Raw genomic sequence first — 22308 nt, forward strand, 5'->3', positions numbered from 1 at the left:
CACAGACAGCAGGGGGAGGAGATGGGCTTGGCATCCTCTGAACCCTTCCATTTGAGCTCTGCATTGGGTGTTTGTGGATTGTCCAGAGGCACCTTCCAGACTAAATGTTGCAGTGCCTTTGCCTTGTCCAGAGTGTCTAGAGTGGAGAAGGGGGAGCAGGACATTTCCAGGGCAACTAAGTACATGGCCCAGGGTTCCTGGTGCCTATAATACTCTGGGCACCAGGGTGCTGATCTAATGAAGCCTCAAGGGGAGACGGCAGCCAAGCAGTGCAAGCAGAAGATGTTTGTTTGCCAAGTCAGCTCATCGTGGAACCATAGAAGTGTAAAGCTGGAAGAACTCTGAGCACTGGCACTAATTCCTGGCGGCCCTGGGGGCCTGGGTACCCCAATTCCTTCATCCAAGTTGTTTATAGAGATGTTGAACAGTAACAGGCCCAGGACAAAACCCTGCGACACCCCATTTGTCACTTTCCCCCAGGATGACGAGGAACCTTTAATGAGTCCTCTTTGGGTGTGGTCAGTCAACCAGCTACAAATCACCTAACCGTTACCTCCTTCAACCTACATGTCACCCGCTTCTTCACGATAATACCGTGGGGGAACTTGTCAAAAGCCTTCCTGAAACCCAGATACACTACATCCATAACTTCCCCCTGATTCTAGTGAATCTGTCCTTGTGTATTCAGTGTGGACACAGACTCAGGGTCCTTGCTGCTCTGGGCTCTGTGGTGCTGGGCTACGCAACTCATGGGAAGAAATGAAAGGAGATCTTCTGCAGCAGCTCATCTGTCAGAACCAGCTTGAGATATTTTTGTTCTAGTGGCAAAAAACCTACTAAAGTGACCTGATAAGCTCCAGGCAGTGGTGGTATTTCATTGGTCAGATCCATTTACCTGTTACTCTGCTGCCACCAGCAGTGTCCCAGGTCTGCCACCTTCATCTTTTCTGCATCTTGGTTCTCCTTCAGAATATCAAGAAACCTACTAAACACTTTCTCACATATTCTGTCCATCTCTACAACTTTCAGAATTCACTCCTTCTGCTATTGGCTCATAAGGTCAGTGGTTTGAATCTTCGCGATGGGGTGAGCTCCTGTTGCTCTGTCCCAGCTTCTGCCAACCTGGCAGTTTGAAAGCATGTCAAAGTGCAAGTAGATAAATAGGTACCGCTCTGGCGGGAAGGTAAACGGCATTTCCATGGGCTCTGGTTTCCGTCACGGTGTCCCGTTGCACCAGAAGTGGTTTAGTCATCCTGGCCACATGACCTGGAAAGCTGTCTGTGGACAAACACCCTTGGCCTGAAAGTGAGATGAGCACCATAAGCCCATAGTCACCTTTGACTAGACTTAACTGTCCAGGGGGTCATTTACCGTTACCTTTTACCTACCTTTTCATTTTGATCCTACCCTTTAGCTGCAAGTCATTCTCGAAATACTTCTTCACACAACACATAGTTAAACTGTGGAACTCACTCCCACAAAATGTAATGATAACGATAGCCAGCTTGGACAGCTTTAAGAGCAGATTAGACATCTATATGGCTACACGCAGTTGCTGGGTTTCACAAGAGTGCAACTGCACTCATGTCATTAATAACGCAGGGAGAGAGAGGATGGGAGAGGGAGATGCTGACGGAAAATGTATCTCTCTGTCCACTTTTCTGCTTGGAAGCTTCCCACAGGCATCTGCTCAGCTAATGTCAGAAGAGAAGGGCGGACTTGATGGATCTTTGGCCCGATCCAGCAGCGCTTTTCTTAGGTCCTTATGCAGGTTTTTTCCCCCAAATTTTTTTTTAGGGGTACTCTCATTTTGACTCAAGAAAATCACCATTACATAGTTCAAATTGGGAAAAATAAATACAGTAAATGGACAAAAGTACAATTCACAAAATGTTTAGTGGTATGTGTACCCCTGTGCCACCCAGAAAGAAGTACTGTCCTTATGAATTGCAGTGGAAACTAAAATTAAATCAATACCCTGTTTTGTTTTCTTACCCCTCTGACTGGCGGGTCGTTGCCTAAAGCCTTCTTGTCTTACAGATCTAATGGATGTCTTGGCAGCTTTCCTTCTCTTGAGATGGAAGAGTGAAGTGGGCTTTCTGTTTCCTCCCCTTGATGCCTCCACCCCACAGTCTTTTGAGAGGAAAGGGATTCCAATGAAAGGAGCCCATTTCTCGGCAGTAGCTGGGGGATGGGCAGATCAGCCTATTTCTGGTTGTTGTTGTTGTTTTAAAATAAAGATTCATTTTTCAAATATAAGACGGAAAGGGGAAAAAAAAGATAAAAACATTGCCAGCCATCATATTAACAATATGGATGAATCAAATCAAATATTTATTGTTACAGCTAATGACCAGCATCAAAGAAGCAAAAAGAGGCCCATAGCACATATTTTACAGATGTGTATAATAGGGATAAATAAAAAATAAAAGTAGCAGAACATGAAATAAAAATGGACACCAGCATTTAAAAAGTGATAATCATGGTACAAACTCTGAAAAGAAAAATGAAAAAATATTAGAAGGGTTTTGCTTGCTGTAGCTCAGTGCTTGGCTCCTCCAAGAACGATAGATGCATTTTGAACTGAGAACAGTAAAAGGTCGTAAAATTCATCCAATGATCATTTGCAGATTTAATAAAAGGGGGTTGATAACGTTTTTGCATAGATTTCAGTAAAACGAGCAAAGCAGGAGGATCAAGAATGCTTTGATGGTGTTTCCTGCTTGGCAGGGGGTTGGACTGGATGTCCCTTGTGGTCTCTTCCAACTCTATGATTCTATGAAAGGGCTGAGTTTCAGCCTGGAGGTTGGCCTCTTAGGGGTTCTTCCGGCAGTGTGGCGAACTGCGGAGGTATAGGCTTGTTGGGGGCTCACAAGGCTGCTGTTCACCCCCATCCCTTCTTGTAGAAAGAGCTGCTCACATGGAGGTCACATGATGATGCCACCCCCTCACCCCCCCTCCTGGGTTACCTGCTGTGGATGGTAACCACGGGCAGTACTGCCAGGAAAGCCCCCAGGCTGCCGGAGTGGGCTGCGCATCACAGCAGCCTCTGCTACTTGAGTGAGTGGGAAGCAGGCATCAGGTGGAAGAGTGAGTGAGATGAAATGCTGGAGGACAGGGCTGTGTGTGCCGTCGGGACCACCCTGCACCCCTTAAGATGCCTGGTGCCCTGAGGTGCAGAATCGGACCCTGTCCTGATTCAGCCGTTAGTTTGATCTGTTTCTGTATGTGGAATGGGAAGGCAGCAAAATGTCTCAGGCCAGTCCTGCTGACAGTTAAGCATCCCTTTCTTGCCTGGTCCTCTGATGCCTATAGCCTACTGCAAATCATTGCATTCCTACATTCTTCTTTCTTTTGTCCAGCTGCAGCCACCTGGGTATTTCCTGTACACGCTGATGCTAAAATTAAGTTCTTGCTGAGCTCTTTTCTGGGTGAATAATGGCCGTGATGAAGGATGACTGAATGGTGCAGGGTTCAGTGGAGTGGCTGAAGGCCCCTCCATCTGGACGGGATTCCAGTTTCTCAGTAATTTGCACCTCAGGGATCCCACCTGGGATAGGATGCTCAAGCGGGTGCTGAGCTGATGGGATATTGACTTTGGCAGCTCCACTGGAGGCCAAAAGCTGAGATTCCATCTGTGATGAGAAGTGGCTGTATTTCCACTCTCCTCTTTCCCTTGTGGCGCTTGCAGTGCAGGGTTAGGGGGGTGAAGGCTTTTTTTCCAGAGGAGAGTGAAGCCAGTGTTCTCCTCTGGCCATTTGTCCAATGACTTCTGCAGGCAAAAACGATAACGGGAGTCTTTGCAGCAGCCAGACCAACACCTGGGCAGGATGAGGGCCATGCAGGACAGTGGCCTTGCCTCAAGAGTGGATGGAAAACAACTACATTTGGAAATACAGAAAAGCTAGGTGGGCAAATGTTGGGAAGGGCCTGGAGCTCTCCTTCCTCCACTGCAGGGGGGGCAGCAAACAGTTCTTTTTTTAAAAAAAATTATTCTGTAAACTGCCCTGACACCTCCAGGTATAAAGGTAAAGGTAAAGGACCCCTGACCGTTAAATCCAGTCGCAGATGACTCTGGGGTGGTGGCACTCAGCTCACTTTACAGGCCAAGGGAGCTGGCATTTGTCCAGTTTTTCTTTTTATTCTTTTTATTGCAGTTTTAATAATTTTACAAAATCTTCCAAAATATTCCAAAGTGTTCCAAAATATAATAAACAGAATGTTCCACAATATAATATACAGCCGTCGATAAATGCAAATCAAAAGAACCCTACCACTTTATAACAACCTGACTCTTCCCCCCCCTTTCCCTCCTCCCCTTCTTAACCTGCCTCCCCCTCCCTCTCCTAACTTCCCTCACCCATCTCCTTTAATCTTAATGTTTAAATTTTCCTGTTGCGTTAATATAATTTTTCTTTCTATTTTACTTTTTTCTCCTTGCGAGTATTACTCATTTCTGTTCACACTGATTTAATTTTCCTTTCCATATTTTGCCATTTACACTTCTACAATTTCCCATTCTTCCTTCAGTTTTTGAAGACTGAAGGAAGACAGTTTTTCTGGGTCATGTGGCCAGCATGACTAAGCTGCTTCTGGCGCAATGGAACACCAACACCAGAGCAGCGCACAGAGACGCCGTTTACCTTCCCACCGGAGCACTACCTATTTATCTACCTGTACTTTTGGTGTGCTTTCAAACTGCTGGGTTGGCAGGAGCTGAGACAGAGCAATGGGAGCTCATCCCGTCACAGGGATTCAAACCGCCAACCTTCTGATCGGCAAGCCCAAGAGGTTCAGTGGTTTAGACCACAGCGCCATGCCCGTCCCTCTGGGTATAGGGCGGACTATAAATTCAATAAAACTAAAACTAAAAATGTAAGTTCCTCCCCTGAAATCTGGCAGAAATCCCACCAATAGGAGCATAGGAAGCTGCCTGATATTGAGTCAGACTGTGCCAGGGAAAGCCAATGTAATGCTCTCCAAATGTTTTTGGACTACAATTCCCACCATCCCTGACCTGCCGTCTGGGGCTGATGGGAGTTGGAGTCCACCATGCGGCTGTCCCTGTTCTACGCTGACTGGCAGCAGTTTCAGGTAGGAGCAGCGGTGGAGCATGTTCCCATTGCACCCAGGGTATGGTGCCACTGTGGCCAGGCCAGGCCGTTCACCCTCTGCAAAGTGCTTTTGGGAAGCAGGAGGCCAAGAGGGCTGGGCTAACCCATTTCAACTTGACGGAGTCTGGCTGATGAAGGTACATAAGCTCTCCATTGCCAGTTGTTAGTTACTTGGCTCTGTGTAAGGCAGCTTCCTGCTTTGGCTCCCTACCCTGACGGGCCTTTTGCTATCTTAACCCTGCCCTGGGCATCTGCCTCCCCCCCCCCAAGCCAGGACCAGGTCAAGGCAAGAGAAATATATACAGCTGGGAGTGCAGATTGTACCATGAACGGAACAAGATGTTCGACCGCTTAAGCTTTTTCTGTTGCTTGAGTTGCATGTGGCCCTGGAGGATCCAATCTGTGGCTGATGTTCTCCAGGCATATGACCGGGGGGGGGGGGGCTTTGGCCCATGAAAGCTTATGCAACCCTAAATGTTGTTTGTGCTTAAGGTGCTGCAACTCTTGGGTCCCGTTTTGCCTGGGCTTTGTTGACAAGCCAGCGGCAAAGCTGTGTGGATGACAGCCAGGCATCCTGTGGTGCTGCTGTCTCGGGAAGATGCCGTTTGTGCCTCCCTGCTCTGCACCTCAAGAGTGAAGGTGCTCGGGACAGTTTGCCACTGCAGGCCCAGCCCCAGACTTGTGTGTGTTGAGCGGGGGGAGCAGGGGGGAGAGAAGCTAATTTGCTGTGACTTAAACGGAAAATATTCTCAGCTGGGCACAGTGCTTTCTCTGAGTTATTGATTGCAGCTTCAGCCCACAGTGAATGTTCCTTTGCGGGTGATGGTGTGATGGAATTCAGTTTAATAGGGCAAAAATGATGCCAATGTGTTGCACATTAATCTCTCTCCCACTTGGCTCCGTTTGTTGCTCAAGCACATATGGCCCTTCAGCCCCAGGACTAGTCAGTCTGCAGATTGCACCACGCTGGAAACTGGAAACATGATCACCTGTGCACTCTTTTCTGGTTGTACATGGTGCTCTGCAGAGTAAAGGAAGCAAAGGGAAAGACCTGCCCTGAGGAGAGTTCACAGATGATGGAAGAAAGGAACAGCAGGGATGGGTGGGGAGAGACAGAGGGAGGAGTAACAGACAACTGGATTGGAGTTTAGCAAAGTCACTTAACTAATACAGGCAGACTCCAGAGAGAAACGCCTCGATAAACACTTTACTGAGCAAACTGAACTAAAACAGTCTATAATTTGAGAAGAAAGAATCATAGAATCATAGAATCATAGAGTTGGAAGAGACCACAAGGGCCATCCAGTCCAACCCCCTGCCAAGCAGGAAACACCATCAAAGCATCCTTGACATATGCCTGTCAAGCCTCTGCTTAAAGACCTCCAAAGAAGGAGACTCCACCACACTCCTTGGTAGCAAATTCCACTGCCGAACAGCTCTTACTGTCAGGAAGTTCTTCCTAATGTTTAGGTGGAATCTTCTTTCTTGTAGTTTGAATCCATTGCTCCGTGTCCACTTCTCTGGAGCAGCAGAAAACAACCTTTCTCCCTCCTCTATATGACATCCTTTCATATATTTGAACATGGCTATCATATCACCCCTTAACCTTCTCTTCTCCAGGCTAAACATACCCAGTTCCCTAAGCCGTTCCTCATAAGGCATCGTTTCCAGGCCTTTGACCATTTTGGTTGCCCTCCTCTGGACACGTTCCAGTTTGTCAGTATCCTTCTTGAACTGTGGTGTCCAGAACTGGACACAGTACTCCAGGTGAGGTCTGACCAGAGCAGAATACAGTGGTACTATTACTTCCCTTGATCCAGATGCTATACTCCTGTTGATGCAGCCCAGAATTGCATTGGCTTTTTTAGCTGCTGCATCACACTGTTGACTCATGTCAAGTTTGTGGTCTACCAAGACTCCTAGATCCTTTTCACATGTACTGCTCTCAAGCCAGGTGTCAAGGAGCAGACCTTGTTTATAGCAGGCAGACATATAACCAAACATACAGAAGAAAAGCTTTTACAGAACTATAAAGCCAATCAGCACCTCAGCAAAGATTAAGCCATTCTGCCTGGTTTCTAAGCAACATCTCCACCATTCCCCTTCTTGGCTAGTTGACTTTAACACCAACAGAATTAATCCCTGAGTTATACACTGAATGATCTCTGCTGTTGCATTGTCAACATGAGACACACCCAGTTCCACATACTTAGGTTTAGTTTCTAAAAGGAGTGAGGGACAAATGAGTTAATCTAAGGGCTTCACAGAAATGGTGGATTTTGACCGGCATTTAAACGGGGGGGGGGGGGGGAAGGTGAGGTGTGGCCCTGTGTAGGTCAGGAGCGGGGCACCAACCTTATCAGCCAGAGGGACACATGACCTCAAAGACAACCTTCCAAGAACCACTTGCATTTTGGGGGAGGCAAATATGAGTGGAGTAGGGGGTGTGACTCGTCTTAACCTGCAAAAGCCAAAGGTCTCTAACCTGGGGGTGACAATATCTGCAACTGCTCTACTTCATGCTTCTGGATTGCTGGCAACTGCAGGTGGAGAAAGTGATCCTGTGCTCATGTCCTGCACGTGGGTTTCCCACAGGCATTTGGTTGGCCACTATCTGTTTCTCTAAAATTTCACTAAATTGCAGTCACAGTTGGAAATGAGAGATCTGCAGTGAGATGGAGAGGAACATTCGACCTTTTGGCCCCACCACACGTGCGCACAAACACCCCATACAGCGCTTGGGTCTAGGGCACAGCTGCCAAGTTTTCCCTTTTCTCGTGAGGAAGCCTATTCAGCATAAGGGAAAATCCCTTTAAAAAAGGGATAACTTGGCAGCTATGGTCTAGGGAGAGGGGGAGTCCTGTCTGGCTGGCTGCAAAAGTTCACTTGGGTTCCAGAGCTTTGGGAGTGGCATGGCTCTTCTGTTTCAAGTTGCAAGCAGAACTGCAAGGATTGGGTGCTACTAAAGCGCCTATATCTAGGATCGCTCACAGTGCAATCCTATGCCCACCTACTCAAAAGTCAGGCTGATCTAAGGTAGGCCTTGGGTTTTTGATTGCTGCCTCAATGCATTTGACAGAAGATCATGACTTAAGAGACCATGAGCGTAGACTTGAACATGTTTGTTTGTGCTAAATTCAGATGCCATTGTGTGAAATGTATGTACACACATATATGCAATATCCCTCCATCTTTGGCCACAGGACTCTTGGCTATTGTTGTTTTCTGTAAGAGGCTAGCACTCATTTATTTCTCAATTATTTCTTTTTATTATAAAGCTTTGCAATAGAAAACTATCTACAACAGGAAGTTGCAACAGGAAAATAACATTTTATCTCCCCCGCCACTTTTGTTACGAAGAGAGCAGATGACCACATTCCACTCCCTGACCGCTGACACCAAGACTTGCAAATCATAATGCCAACCTATATATTAAACCCTCTTAATCATTTATCTCTTGACCTTTCCCACGATTATTTTTTCCAAGTTGATGCATGCTTTATCAGTGTTCATGTCTTATTACTTTTCGGGGTATAAGAAATGAAGTCATTCCATACAGTGAAAGGGGATCCCGCTTTCGCCTGCCCTATGATCACATGGGCCTGATGGGTAAGAGTTTTAAAAATTCCTTTTCCCATTTCTTTTGACTTCCAGCTTTAAAGATGAAAATAAAAGAGGTAAAAAAAGAAAATGGAGACAAGAAGATCACCCCCCAGAAGAAGAAGCCCTTGAAGTTGGGCACCATCAAGAAGAAAGATCTCAAGAAGCTGGTGCTCTATTTGAAGAACGGGGCAGACTGCCCTTGCCACCAGCTGGACAACCTCAGTCACCAGTTTCTCATCATGGGGCGCAAAGTGAAGACCCAGTACCTTCTGACAGCCATCCACAAGTGGGATAAGAAAAACAAAGAGTTCAAAAAGTTCATGAAGAAAATGAAAAGTCCCGAGTGCCCCACATTTCACTCCGTCTTCAAATGATCCGATGGTGCCAGAATTAGAACATTTATTCTCTTCTCCTCTTTCTTTTGTTTTGTTGCTGGCCCTGAACTTGCACAGACTTTCTTTTGGACTTGATGGCTCCTTCTGCCCTGGTGGACACTGAACTTTGATCCCTTGGTGTTTCTTTATGTTTGTTCCTTTAGAGTAGGGGTGGGCAACCTCAGGCCCAGGTCCAAATGCAGCCCTCCAAGCCTCTCTGCCTGTCATCGGGGAGACATCTCCTCAGCCATGCACCCCTGCCCAGGCCATCCTCCTGGGTGTGTTCAGCCTGGAAACGAGGAGACTGAGGGGAGATAGGAGAGCCATCTTCAAATAACTCAAGGGCTGTCACATGGAAGAGGGTAGGACTCAAACCAGTGGATTCGAGTTACAAGAAAGGAGATTCTGACTAAACAGGAAGGAAGAACTTTCTGACAGTAAGAGCTGTTCAGCAGTGGAACAGACTCCCATGAGAGGGGGTGGACCAGGGCAGATTTGGGTAATCTTTCAGCCAGGCTAAAATTTGGCACCCCCAAATGAATCTTCTCACTGATGGATCTTCTCAATGTTGTGCCCCCTTGGCTCAGGGCACTGCCCTAAATCTGGTGCAGAGGTTGGATGGCCACCTGCCACACATGACCTAGTTGAGCTTCCTGCATTGCAGGGACTTGGAGTAGAGGACCCTCTTGGTTCCTCCCAACTTTATATATAATTCTATGATTCTATAAGCCCCTGGCTGAGGTGATTTTGAAAGGAAGCACTTTCAGCAGAGCTGTGCTGGATGCTCTCCAGTTTTCAGGGAGAAATCTTCAAGGTCACTGGGGTGTAGGTTTTCACTAAAAAAAGTAAGATTTCTGAATAACCTCATTTTTCTGATTCTGTCATTTCTGCTGGCTGTTTCTTCAGTGACCACCTCTACAGGTAGGTGTTGTTAATCATCCATATGGATGATCCTACCCAGTAAGGAATCCTGTGGTGAATGGGATAGTGTCTTAGCAGGAGGTGGCCAGTTAGATTTTGCTGTGTGATGACGTCACTGTAGGTAACTGAGGGCAGTATAATGGAATGTATAACTGAATAGAAATGCATCTCTTTCTTTCTTTCTTTCTTTCTTTCTTTTTTATTGGCAAGGCAAAAAGCATCGACAAAAAACAGGTATTTCAACTCAGCTTTACCGTAGTCTGTAAAAAAAAACCAAAAACTCAGCTTTAGTCTGAGTGTCTGCATGCTGTCATGCTTACTGGTTTTTAAATAATTTCATTGGATCATAGAGTTGGAAGTGAACTTAGAAGCCCCCCCTAGTTCAGCCCCTCCCAGTGCAGCATCCCTGAAAGGCCATCCAGCCTCTGCTTAAGAACCCCCTCACCAAGGGGTCTCCACCCCCTTCCAAGTCTGTTCCACAGCTTGTAACATCAGGAAGTCCTTCCTAACGAGGGTCTGGTTGTGTTTAATTTTGGAAAGTATGGATTTGGTAGGTTTGTCTTTAAATGGGAACTGAATTGCATCTCTCCCCTAATCATAGTTCAGTGTCCCCTGCCAGAGGACCCTCATTAATTCACATTAGATTGGTAAAAATGTCTCCCCTTTGGCTCATCAATTCAATTTTGAAAGAAGCAAATTCAGAAGAGCTGCTTTCTTCTGACAAAATTTCCACATAGGTGGTTGTTGAAAGGTGGAGCTCAATGCCCCACGTGGCTCCTCTTCTGTTTCCACAGCTCGGCTCGTATTTCAGTCCACAGATCATCACATGAACCAGCAGAAGGTTGTGTGCAGCCTGTACACTCTCATGTGGACTAAATGGAAGCACTTGGGTTCTGGTTGCCTCCTCAAGGCAGACGAAGGGAGGGGAGAACCAAGGTCAAAACAGTTCGAGAAGCCTGGGTTGCACTCCAACCATTTGTCCTGTGTGTTGCCACGGTACAGGATTAAGCAGAGAAAGAGTTAATTGTTAAACTGGCAGAATGGGGGTAGAGTAAGTTTAATAAGTTCAGAAATGACTGGTGTCTGTATTTTGGGGGGGGCATTCTTTAAATCAGCCTTCCCCCCCAACCATTTGTTTTACACTACAGCTCCCCTAATTTCTGACCATTGGATTTGCCACCTGGGTTGGGGAGGCTCAGGGGAAAGAAGTGCATTTTGCTGCAGAAACGGATCCTTCTGGAGTGTTCATAGAATTGTAGGGTTGGAAGGGATCAACCCCCTCCAGTGTGGGAATCTTTTGTCCAACGTTGCCTAATGTGGGGCTTGAACCCCGAAACCTGAGGTTAAGTCTCATGTGCTATCCAGGGGCGAAGGAAGGCTCTCCAGCACCCAGGGTGGGGTGTCAAGGGGCGGGGCAAACTGCCCGGCAGCCCATGCGCGGCGCTGATACACTCGAGCGTTGGATGGACAGCGGTGGGATCCTCTGCTCATGGCGGTAGGATCCTCCACATGTGGTGGCAGCACGATGGTGGTGGCTTGCGCTGCTGTGCCGGGGGGCAGTGTGGTGAGCCCCCCCGTGGGGTGCCTTCTAGTCACCCTCCTCAGATTTGGCCCCCGGGGTGTACCGCCCTCCGCCCCCTTCCTCCGCCACTGGCGCTATCCACTGAACTGTCCCAGGTGCCATCCAGCATTCACAGCCTCACAATTATGGAGGACACCACTCAGGAACAGCATATTACATACCGATAATTTTTACATTTACAAATTGCCTAGGGAAAGCAAAAGAGATGTCTAGCATTAAAGTATGGAATATGTATTGCAACTTGAAAACCTTTTTATCGTCCTTATGAATGAAGCTTTTTACTGCATACTGACTTCAATTTTGATAGCATCAGCAGAGGCTAGATGAAAATTGCTCTGGGGGCCGACCGTGGCCAATCCCTGTTTTAGTTATTTACTGAAAAGTGTAATCTAACGAACTGTTGCTAATTAATGTGTCAGGTTATTTTAACTGTGCTTGGACCTTGCTGGGTTCCTGTTTATTTCCCAGGAGAGACAAGTTACATGATTATTTTAACCCTGTTCCCTTTCCTTGGATTTTGTTTTTGGTAGCTTTTTCTAGTTTTAAAGTATGCTATTTTCCTGTTTCCTAAACCCCACCCCCCTTAAATTCAGCTATTTTGTTGTTAAATGTGAGATACATCGAGGATACATTTAAGAATGGAGTTTGTTTGTGCTTTTTTCTTCATTGTTCTATTAATATTGATTTTCATAAAAATAACAGAACCCCAGAAGCAGAAAAATACATCCAATGCCATATGGCAATCTTTTTAGGCTACTTGTAAACGTCTGTATTACTCTGAAAAACAGGGGTGGGGGCACCCCTGGCCATTGGCAGGCTGTCTGGAGCTGGTGGGAGTTGGAGTCCAGTAACCTTGGGGGAGCTGCAGGTCCCCCCCTCCTGCAGTAAAGGCTCTATGGAGAGAGGCAGTCTCAACATTTGCCCAAGCCCAGCAGCCCCGTGATTCTCTGTGCAAGGTCTCCAACACAAAACACAAACTTCTTTTTCCAATACCATTTAAAATCGGGTCAGGTATCGATTCCTTGTGGATGCTGGGAAGGAAGACACGCCCATCATTCAAAGCCGAGAAAGCAGGTGGCCCGGGTGGGGCCTCTGCACTCAGGGCAGCAAAATTCTGCACAACCCTGGCTCCCAGCAGGTACCTTGACTCACCACCAGTCCCAAACCGGAGCTGGCATAATATCCCAGATTTCCCCAACCTGGTGCCCTCCAGGTGTCCTTGAACTCTAACTCCCATCAGCCCCAGCTAGCATGGCCAGTAGTCAGGGATGATAGGAGTTGTAGTCCAATAGCATGTGGGGGAGGGGCACCAGGTTGGAAACAGGCACAATATCCTTTGTTATAAGAGGCAATATGAGACATTTACAAATTGGCTAAATATATGCAAATATTTCCAGTTTTCATATTGGAGTCACATTTAAAAGTTTTGCATTTTTATTGTGGCTTTATGAAGAAAAAAGGAAATGGCATTTAAGATCCCCCAACATAAAACCGGTAAGCCAGAAATGAGAGGAGCTTTTGGCCAGTGGCAATTCTGGGAAATTGGGGGGGGGGGGCAAGAATATGAAGAGCAGGAATACTATAAATGCATTTCCTCTCGGGGAGTAGAGAGGTAAGACATGCTCGAGGCAAATTTGCCTGATCTCTTCCTATTTCCTTCCCAATCACAGAATCGAGGTTTTTCAGTTCCATTTTGTGGGACTATTGAGCAGACGAATCAGATTTGTTGCATGTAGTCAGGCCCAACTCCAATGCTCATTTTTGCTGTGGTCTTGCCCATTTCCGATGGGGCTTGAGCAGGAGACTCCTTCATGTGGATTGTGCTCCATACTGATAAGGGGGTTGAATACAACTTTTGGATTTTCTGCCAATGGATGCAGTCCTATGCACACCTTTTGGGTGTAAGCCCTGCTCAACTCAGTGGGACTTACTTTGGAGTAAACATGCATGGGATCAGGCTGTCCTGCCCTCTGAGTTCTTGGGGTGACCTTCGTTTGTTGGAATACTGAAGCAACCTGGTGGTTTCCACACACACAACATTTTCCTGTGCTATCTTTTTAAGTGGCAAGTTTCTTTTTCTGCCCCAGCTCCTCAGCGAAGGGGAACGATGGATCTTGTCCAAGGCAGAAGTGCAGAGCGATGTATGTGGTGATGAGCTAGCTTTGCTTCTGAAGGGAAGCACCTGTTTGAGTGGGGAAAACAAACCACCTGCATTTGGTTAAAACGCTGCCTCCCTCAGTCCTGCCATGTAGTGGCTCTGGGTCTCTTAAGTAGAGGTCATTGGATCAGCAAAGTAATCAATAAATGTGCAGGGATGTTCTGGAAGCTCCAGCACATTCTCTTGGGAGCCATCCCTAGGCCTCCCCCGCCCCCGCCCATATCCGCACCATCAGCAACGCATTGGGGCCAGTGATGATCTGTGTGCAGGTCATTGCACAAGGGAAGGACTTCTCCTGGTGCGCCACTGTCATTCAGTGTTGATGATGCGGAGAAAGATGGGCCCATGGTCTGACAAGGTAGATGGCAGCTCCCCCTAGTCCTAGGTCAGTGGTCGAAGGTCCTAAATCTCATCCCCATCATCTCCAGCTAAGAGGACTAGGAATGTCCCTTGCATGCTTCCTTGGAGGTCTGCTGTTGGGTGGGACCAATGGAGTTGAGAGAGGATGAGGATGAGGCCACCTCAGGTGTTTGCAAACATGCAGCCTGACCCTGTGCAGAAGAGAGTTCATTGGGTCTCAGTGCCAAGGAAGCAGGCACAGGCTTGCAACTTTAGGGCCCAGGCCAATTTCTGAGGATCTGGCTTTGAAGGGACTCCAGCACATTAGTGGCCGGAGCTGGTGCCCAAAACTGGACACACTGTTTGATGGTGCCACTTCAGTTCTATGTGCAGTGAGTGAGGCTCATACTTCTTCTGTTTCCCTCTCAAGTGCTTCCCCTGCATCTATTCACATTCATTTAACTCAAGTTGCTGTGCTTAATTAACCTCTTCTGCTGAGTGTTTTTATGAAGAAATGTTGTTTTCTAACCCTAGTTTGTTGTGTTTCAAGCAACCTGAGTGACCACCTGTAAATAAATCCATATTTAGGTTTTGTATCTGTATCTAAGTTCCCCCCTTCCTTTAACTTAAGGGCCATTTCTGGGGCTTGAGACAGATCATAGTCACCCCCCACCCCAATTTGAAAATAGCTTTCAAGAGGGATGACTGCTCTTAGCACATTTCTATCTCTGGTTAAAAGTGCTGTAGGGGTTTTCTTTGCATGGTTTGATAATGGTGCAAAACCTGTTTGGTCAGGAGTGACAGCAGGACAAAAAATAATAATTGTCTGTGTCCATACTTCTGACTCTGTTAAAAATGCTGCATTATCTTATTCATGCCTCTGTGAGTCACCATGGAAAGGAGAATGGAAACCTTTGGAGAAAAGTGTCCCATCTCTCTCTGGTCCAGAGGCGCCAGTTTCCGAAGGAGAATTGTGGGAGATGTTGCCTGTGCAATATCACGACACGGAAAGAGCCGTGGGTGGAGCTGAATGTGGTGGCCGTGGAATTTCAGTGGCCGTGGCTCCTCCTGCTGCTGCTCTTGCCACCACCACTGATCAGGGACTGCTTCCTCGCTCTTTCCCGGCCACTGTAGCTACACTGCGCTCGGCTCTGCGCCCAGGCTCCTTGGCTGCTTTTGAACATGGGGGTGTGTGTGCTGCCCCCCAATCTCTTCTAGCACATCCACCCAGCTTCTGATTGAAAGGTTCATTATATGTCCAGGTCACCGTCCACCATCACATATCTCTTGTGAATGCTGTGTCACTGAATCTAATGCAGCCCCATCAACAGGGCTGGGAACAAATGCCTTGGCCTTGACCGGAATGACATATTAACACCAGACTAAACATTTGCATGGGTCTCCCTCCCAAAATTAACACAACACAGCAGTGCAAAGTTTCATGAATTTGTGGCATTTCTCAAATTATGAGAGGGCCGTCATGACTTGGCAGGATTCTGCCCTGCTCCATCTCCCCTGGCCTCAAGCCTTGGAAAGTTTATGTTAGTGCCCCCCCCCCAATCCCACCACCATTTCCTTTGCCTGCCTCCTCACTCATTCTCCTCAATGTTTATTTAATAATCCTGAAAGAGCTTCCTGGGTTTAAATGTTTGCTAAACACCCTGTCAGCTCGACTTCGCTTGAGACAGCCCGGGCTGTGGGGAGACAGTTCAACATGCCCCCAACATGCACCCCCCAATGTGGGTCCAGGAGCCCCACAGCCTGGGACTATGTGAGCTCCTCAAATAGAAGGAATGGTCAATGGAGGGATTTGGCCTGGCCTCATCTGTCTCTAGTCAAGCAGCAAGGGTCATCTGCTGGCTTTCACGGTGCAAGGGTCTCTGTGCAGGGTAGTTTACAACAGAGTAACACAAAAAGCAACACAGCGTGGATATGTAACATAGTTCCCATGAAGTGATGATGATGATGATGATGATGATGATGATAGTTGAAGCACTACAATTTGTTATAATCAGCAGTGCCCAATTATTCATGAATTGTTCAGTCACTGATGATCTCACCCAAAAGCTGGCTAGAAGGTGACGCCTTCACCAGTTTCCTAAAAGAAAAACCATGGTATAGCTCGATGCACCTGAAGAAAGGAGAGTGCTCCACAGATGTGAAGCCACCACTGAAAAGACCCTTCTATGGAGCTGGGCGCTGCATGAGTCATTCTGTGCAAGGACCACCAGCCGGGCCTCCTTCTCTGACCTCATTGCTGTGCAAGAAGGCATTCTCTTAGATTGATGTTATAGGCTTGGAAGGGGCACCACTAAACCCTATAAATTAATAAATGGTAGGATTCTGATTATTTGGGATCAAAGGGCGAAATACCATCTGCAGAGGAATTCCTAAGCCTATGCAAGACAACTTGGCCAAGCGGGCTGAAGGCTGCCTGGGAGAGATGCCTTGGACTCCAGGCCTGCACTGCTGTGGGGAACAGGCCCCTCTTGAGATGACCATGCTGTAAGATCTGGATTCCCTCCATCTAAATTCAGGAGTAAATAGGTGAATACATCACATTTCTTAAAACTACTGCAGCCTCGGCCATGTCTTCAATTCTGCAAAGGAGGCCAGAACCCCTGGAATCCTGTGAATGGCTCGGCAGGGATTCAGGTGGCTGGTAACATCATTTATGGGATTGCTTGGCATTCTTTGGCATGGTGATAATTTAGGACCGTCTCTAGAGGGCAGTAATATTGGTCATTTGTTGTTGCGCCCAAGGTTGGCAAAGGACATTTCACTCACTCGTCTTTCTTTATTCAAATCTATGGTGCGACCATCCTTGGAATTCCGTGGACAGTTCTGGTCACCTCACTTCGAAAAGGACATTGTAGAGTCAGAAAAGGTTCAGAAGAGGGCAACTGCAATGATCCAGGGGGTGGAGTGACTTTTCTGTGAGGAAATGTTGCAGCCTTGGGGCTTCTTAGTGGAGAGAAAAGGCAAGGAAGAGCTGTCATGATAGTAGATGTTTATAAAATAATGTCTGGCCCAAAGAAAGTGGACAGAGAAGAGTTTTCATCCCTCTCTCATGACTTTAGAACTTGTGGAAATCCAATGAAGCCAAATGCAAGGGAGATTTTAACAAGTCCCTTTTCACTCTGCACAGAGTTAACTTATGGAACTTACCTCTGCCAGGATCAACTGAATTTGATTGTGCAAAGATCTGAAAGATATAGTTGTGTCTGGCCTCAGCAGGGATCGGCTCTTGGTGATCAGATGCTGAGATAAGGGTGTTGGCCAAAGAGTTAAGACAAGACTGAAGCCACAGAAAGCAGATCAGGGCCGAAGGGACATACAACGCGGAAGAGAAAGGGATTTCTTACCTTGGAAGCAGAGGAAAGCCCTCATGGCTAGTGAGCACCCATAGCCCTAGGTTCCATGAATTTGTCCAAATCTCTTTTAAAGCCATCCACGTTGGTGGCCATCATTGCCTCCTGGGGGAGGGAGTTCCATAGTTTAACTAAATGCTGCAGGAGGGAGGACTTTCTCTTATCTCTCCTACATCTTCCAGCATTCAGCTTCATTGGATGTCCATGAATTCCAGTGTTATGAAAGAGGGAGAAACACTTCTCTCTGTACACACACACACACACACACACACACACACACACACACCTCTTATTTGCTTTTTTCTAAACTAAAAAACTTTTGGAAGCCTCCCTCGAGAACCAAGAATGCAGTCTCACCTGTCTGTCCATGGGAGCAGAATGCAACTGGCCATTGGGTCAGACTCTTTGCCTGGAGCCCCAGATGCCTAAAATTTGTGAATAGCAGAAGAGCATCCATCTCCAGAATCTATCTGCCAGGCTGCAAACTGAAAAGAGGGCAGCTTCTCTCCCCCCCCCTCTCTCTCCCTCGGATGGAGAAAATGCCCTGGACCTTGGCGGCCCCCAAGCCTTCTGGGTTCAATTTGCCTTGTCACTAACACAGACAATTTCTGTCACAATAAACTGCACAGAATGGTTAATCTCCCTGGGTAACTGTGAGGAGATTAGGTTCTGCTCCTGCTTTTTTGCTGGGTGACTGCCCCTGAATGGTACAAGTGCTCCCTGCTTCCTGCTTGCTGGAAGGCTCTTCAGCCGCCTTTGTCCCAAGGGAAGCCGGGGGGCTTTTGAGAGCCTTGCTGAAAGGCAGGAGGGCCCTGGGGGAGACAAAACAAGAGGCCTGCAAGCTCCCTGGTGCTGGGGGTTGCCCAACTCCCGCACGCAGCACGTTGGGAGGTAGCCTTCTGTTTGGAACATGCTAATATAGACATCTGAAAGCCAACATTGCTTAGACATTGTGTAGGGCAAGAAAGCTAATGCTAAAAAGATGTCAGCTTGATAACCTAACCTTTGCTGAGCATTACTTCAGCCCCAGAAGACCTGCCGCAGGCCTGGGAAGGCTTCATTTTTTAAAAAGCAGAATTTCCCACTGCAGAAATTCCCTATCAGACACTAAAAAGAAAAAGGCTGAACAAAGCATGTTTCCCTCCTTCCTTACTCCCTGCATCAGTGGAAGTTTTCCATAGGAGTCAGTAGTTTCTTCTACAATACAGAGACAATTCATTGGTGGGAAGGGATTCCTTTTGACGAAAGTAACCTTCCCTTGGTATGGGACTCAGAGTGGGTGGGTGGTTGTTGTTGTTGTTTTAAAAAGAGACACAAACCTTCCAAGTATACAAACCCCAAGTAACAAAACTTTGTTTTTCTCTGAGCTGTTTTGTTTTTCTTGCAATGTCCTGCTTCTTCAGGAATGTAATCTCTCAGTTCTGCTCTGCAAAAGATAAAATTGAAAATCTGTCCTTTGCTTTTCATGTAAATTGATGATTGGAGATAACAGCGAGGGCCTTTGTGCTTTGATTTAGCATTTCAGCAATGAGATACATCTGCTTGCACTTACAGGCACAGCATAGTCTGCATGTGATTATGAGTTTATGGCCAAGCTAAAGTATCAGCAGATTTTATAGACTGGTAGGAAGCCTTTATCAATTCACAACTCCTTAAGTCTCTCTCTCTCTCTCTCTCTCTCTCTCTCTCTCTCTCTCTCTCTCTCTCTCTCACACACACACACACACACACACAGAGAGAGAGAGAGAGAGAGAGAGAAGAAGAAGAAGAAGAAGAAGAAGAAGAAGAAGAAGAAGAAGAAGAAGAAGAAGAAGAAGAAGAAGAAGAAGAAGAAGAAGAAGAAGAAGAAGAAAAGAAAAACTATTGAAAAGAATCTGGCTTTCTTTTATGATGGGGACAATTCACCCCACAGTTCCTCTGGGGAAGAAGAGGGGGACACAAACAAGATGAACTGGACAGATAACCCCTCGGCTGGCTGCAGACATCCATCTCATCTGAATGTGCCATAAAGAGCTTGCTGTAGAGGCCTTGTTACTGCAAGGTTGCTCCTGAACAACGAGCCTTGCAGGCCCATGTACTGTATTATGAAACCATGGCTGAGCATTATGGGGCTGAGTCTGTGCAAGCCTCAGGCTGATGTGCTCTTCCTTCCAGCTGCTCTTCTGGCAGAGTTCAAAACCTTTCCTTTCCATATTAGGCTCACCCCTGTATCTCGTGACATCCAAACCTGGATGAACTGTGGTTAGTCTTATCTTTGGTTGACTAAAACAAGGTGTGGTTTATGAATCTGGCTTGTAAGTGGAAGCTTCTGATTTGCTTCATGTGGCCATGCTAAAGTTGGAGGGGGGGGGGACATGAGAGCCCAAGATAAACTCATCCTCATAATGTTAAATCATAGTTTGACAGTGCAGGAGAACAGTCCTTTTCTGTAAGGGATGGGCAAAGAGGTAGCTGTGCCAGGATCCTAATCTCTAACTGCAGTCCTGTATCTGAGAGGGTAGAATATATAAGCTTGCCCAAAAGTCTATATATTTGCAGCCTGCTCCATGCATTTGCCTAATCCTGAATCTTGCAAGCTGCACGGACCCATTTTTTTATTTTTTATTTAAAAAGACACTCACACCTACCTGGCGCTGAAGGTGTGGCAACCCTAGGGCCCCTGGAGGAGGTTTTCCCCACAGCCTGGTCCTCTGAAACCTAGAGCAGGCATTGCCTGAATGTATGGGTGAGAGTGGCATTGCCCCCAGTGCCCCGTTCTTCACCTCCACCTGTTTGTTTGCTTGGTGCACAAGAAACAAGGGAAAGTTTGGAGGTAAATCGCATGGATACTGGGTGAGGCCACATCACTGTCATTGGTTTTGTCATCCAGATATGTTCTGGACAACACTTGATGAAACTCTGCCCCAAAGCTTGCTCCGTGGGGCAAGAAAATAATCAGGTCATTTGAGTCACAGTTGCTATCAGACTAACAGCATACTGCCAGAACATGCTGCAATGACAAATTAATTCCATTAGGCAGGAGGAGTTACATGGGAAATTGAAAGAAAGGAAATTAATAGGGGGAAAAAAGCTTTATTTCATTACAGAGGATACGCCCCTATAACTGTGGTCTGCTTTCAACTTTTCGAAGTTGGCCTTGTTTTTTGGTAGGAGGAACATTTTTCATGCATTGTCCTTTTTCTTTCTTTTTCTGGAAGAGGTCCTGACATGTCCCTGTGTGCAGACAGAATGAGCCTCTTTTTCTGGGCAGACCCTATGGCCCTAGAAGGAACATGGGGCTAGGGTGGCCATTTTGCACATGGGATGCAACAAAGGGATAGGAGACCACCTAGGTAGTTGCACTTAATTAAATTTGTAGACCGCCTGATACCCGCAGGTCTCAGGGCAGTTCACAACTTAAAGTTACAATAGAAAAAGCACAAACTGCACAATAACAATACAGTGGTACCTCGGGTTACAGACGCTTCAGGTTACAGACTCCGCTAACCTGGAAGTAGTACCTCAGGTTAAGAACTTTACTTCAGGGTGAGAACAGAAATTGCGTGGCGGCAGTGGGAGCCGCATTAGCTAAAGTGGTACCTCAGGTTAAGAACAGTTTCAGGTTAAGAATGGACCTCTGGAACGAATTAAGTTCATAACCAGAGATACCACTGTAATTAAAACAGTTAGCAATACTGATGTTTACAAACTAATTAAAAATACATTCCCTAACATAAGCTCCTAAACAATATCCTAGCTCACAAATTCAAATACAAAATACAAATCCACATATAACATTTTTAAACAATTTTAAACAGCCCCACTCCCACAGCCACCAAAGTTAAAACTATCTCCATTAAAACCGTAATTTCACCACAAGAGGGCTGGCCCAGGCCCTCGTTCCACCTCTAGAGTGCCACCCCCAGGGGGAAAAGGCCCCCAGAGCAGGCAGGCTTGATAGCGCTGCCCCAGCCCCAGGTGCATGCTGAGCTGGTGCAGCCGCTGTTTCCAGTACCGCCTGCCTGCCTGCCTGCCTGCCTGCCTGCCGGGGGTCCTGGTCCCATCCCGACTTGCTCAGCTGCAGGCAGGTCCTGGTCCTCTGAGAGGCCACAGGTCCAGCAGGTGGGGGGAGATGGAGGTCCCCCAAGAGCTAGGATGGTCAAACATTTGCATATATTGGGTGCACATTTCTTTTAATGCATGCACTTGAGTACTCAATATTGTCTAATAAAGTGCATTTCATACTTTATTTTCGCTCACATTTCCCTAACATACACTTTAAATATGCATTTCGTAAAATTTGAAGAACTGTTACAGTGGTACCTTGGATTACAGACAATTCAGGTTACAGATGCTTCAGGTTACAGACTCTGCTACAGACTCGGGTTAAGAAATTTGCTTCAGGATGAGAACAGAAATCGTGCGGCGGTGGCACAGCGGTAGCGGGAGGTCCCATTAGCTAAAGTGGTACCTCAGGTTAAGAACAGTTTCAGGTTCAGAACAGACCTCCAGAACGAATTAAGTTCTTAACCCGAGGTACCGCTGTACTTTCAAAGGAGAGTGGTTTCAGCTCACGCTTTGGTTCAGAAAGTGTGACTTGGCTGCTTCTCATTAACATGGAAGCTGAACAAATTTCTCTACCCCCCCCTTCCTTGAGCTTCAGGGAGGGAAGGTAGGATATGAATGTTATAAGTCAAATACTATGAAATGTACAGCCTGACAGTTCACACTCTACAGCAGCTGTGTCTCATGTTGACCAGCTGATGGCATATTCCTAAAGAATAATGGTGCAGCCCAGTTGGCATTGCCCCGTGCCAAGGCCTTCTTGGTGGTGGTACCCCGTCTGTGGAATGCTCTGCCTGGTGAG

The 22308-nt window shown here is 46.8% G+C and overlaps 1 protein-coding gene across 1 annotated transcript in view; it reads left to right on the top strand.

The window, feature by feature from the left end:
- The window catches only part of SFRP1 (secreted frizzled related protein 1), a 47815-nt gene extending 28693 nt beyond the window's left edge, over positions 1-19122 (top strand). Inside the window, exon 3 of the mRNA XM_035119637.2 lies at positions 8769-19122. Within this exon, the coding sequence (XP_034975528.1) occupies positions 8769-9091 (323 nt within the window). The 3' untranslated portion in view covers positions 9092-19122. The remainder of the gene's footprint in view (positions 1-8768) is intronic.
- Positions 19123-22308: the final 3186 nt, after the last annotated feature.

The sequence above is a fragment of the Zootoca vivipara genome, chromosome 6 (genome assembly GCF_963506605.1).
Source record: "Zootoca vivipara chromosome 6, rZooViv1.1, whole genome shotgun sequence".
Lineage (NCBI taxonomy): Eukaryota > Metazoa > Chordata > Lepidosauria > Squamata > Lacertidae > Zootoca > Zootoca vivipara.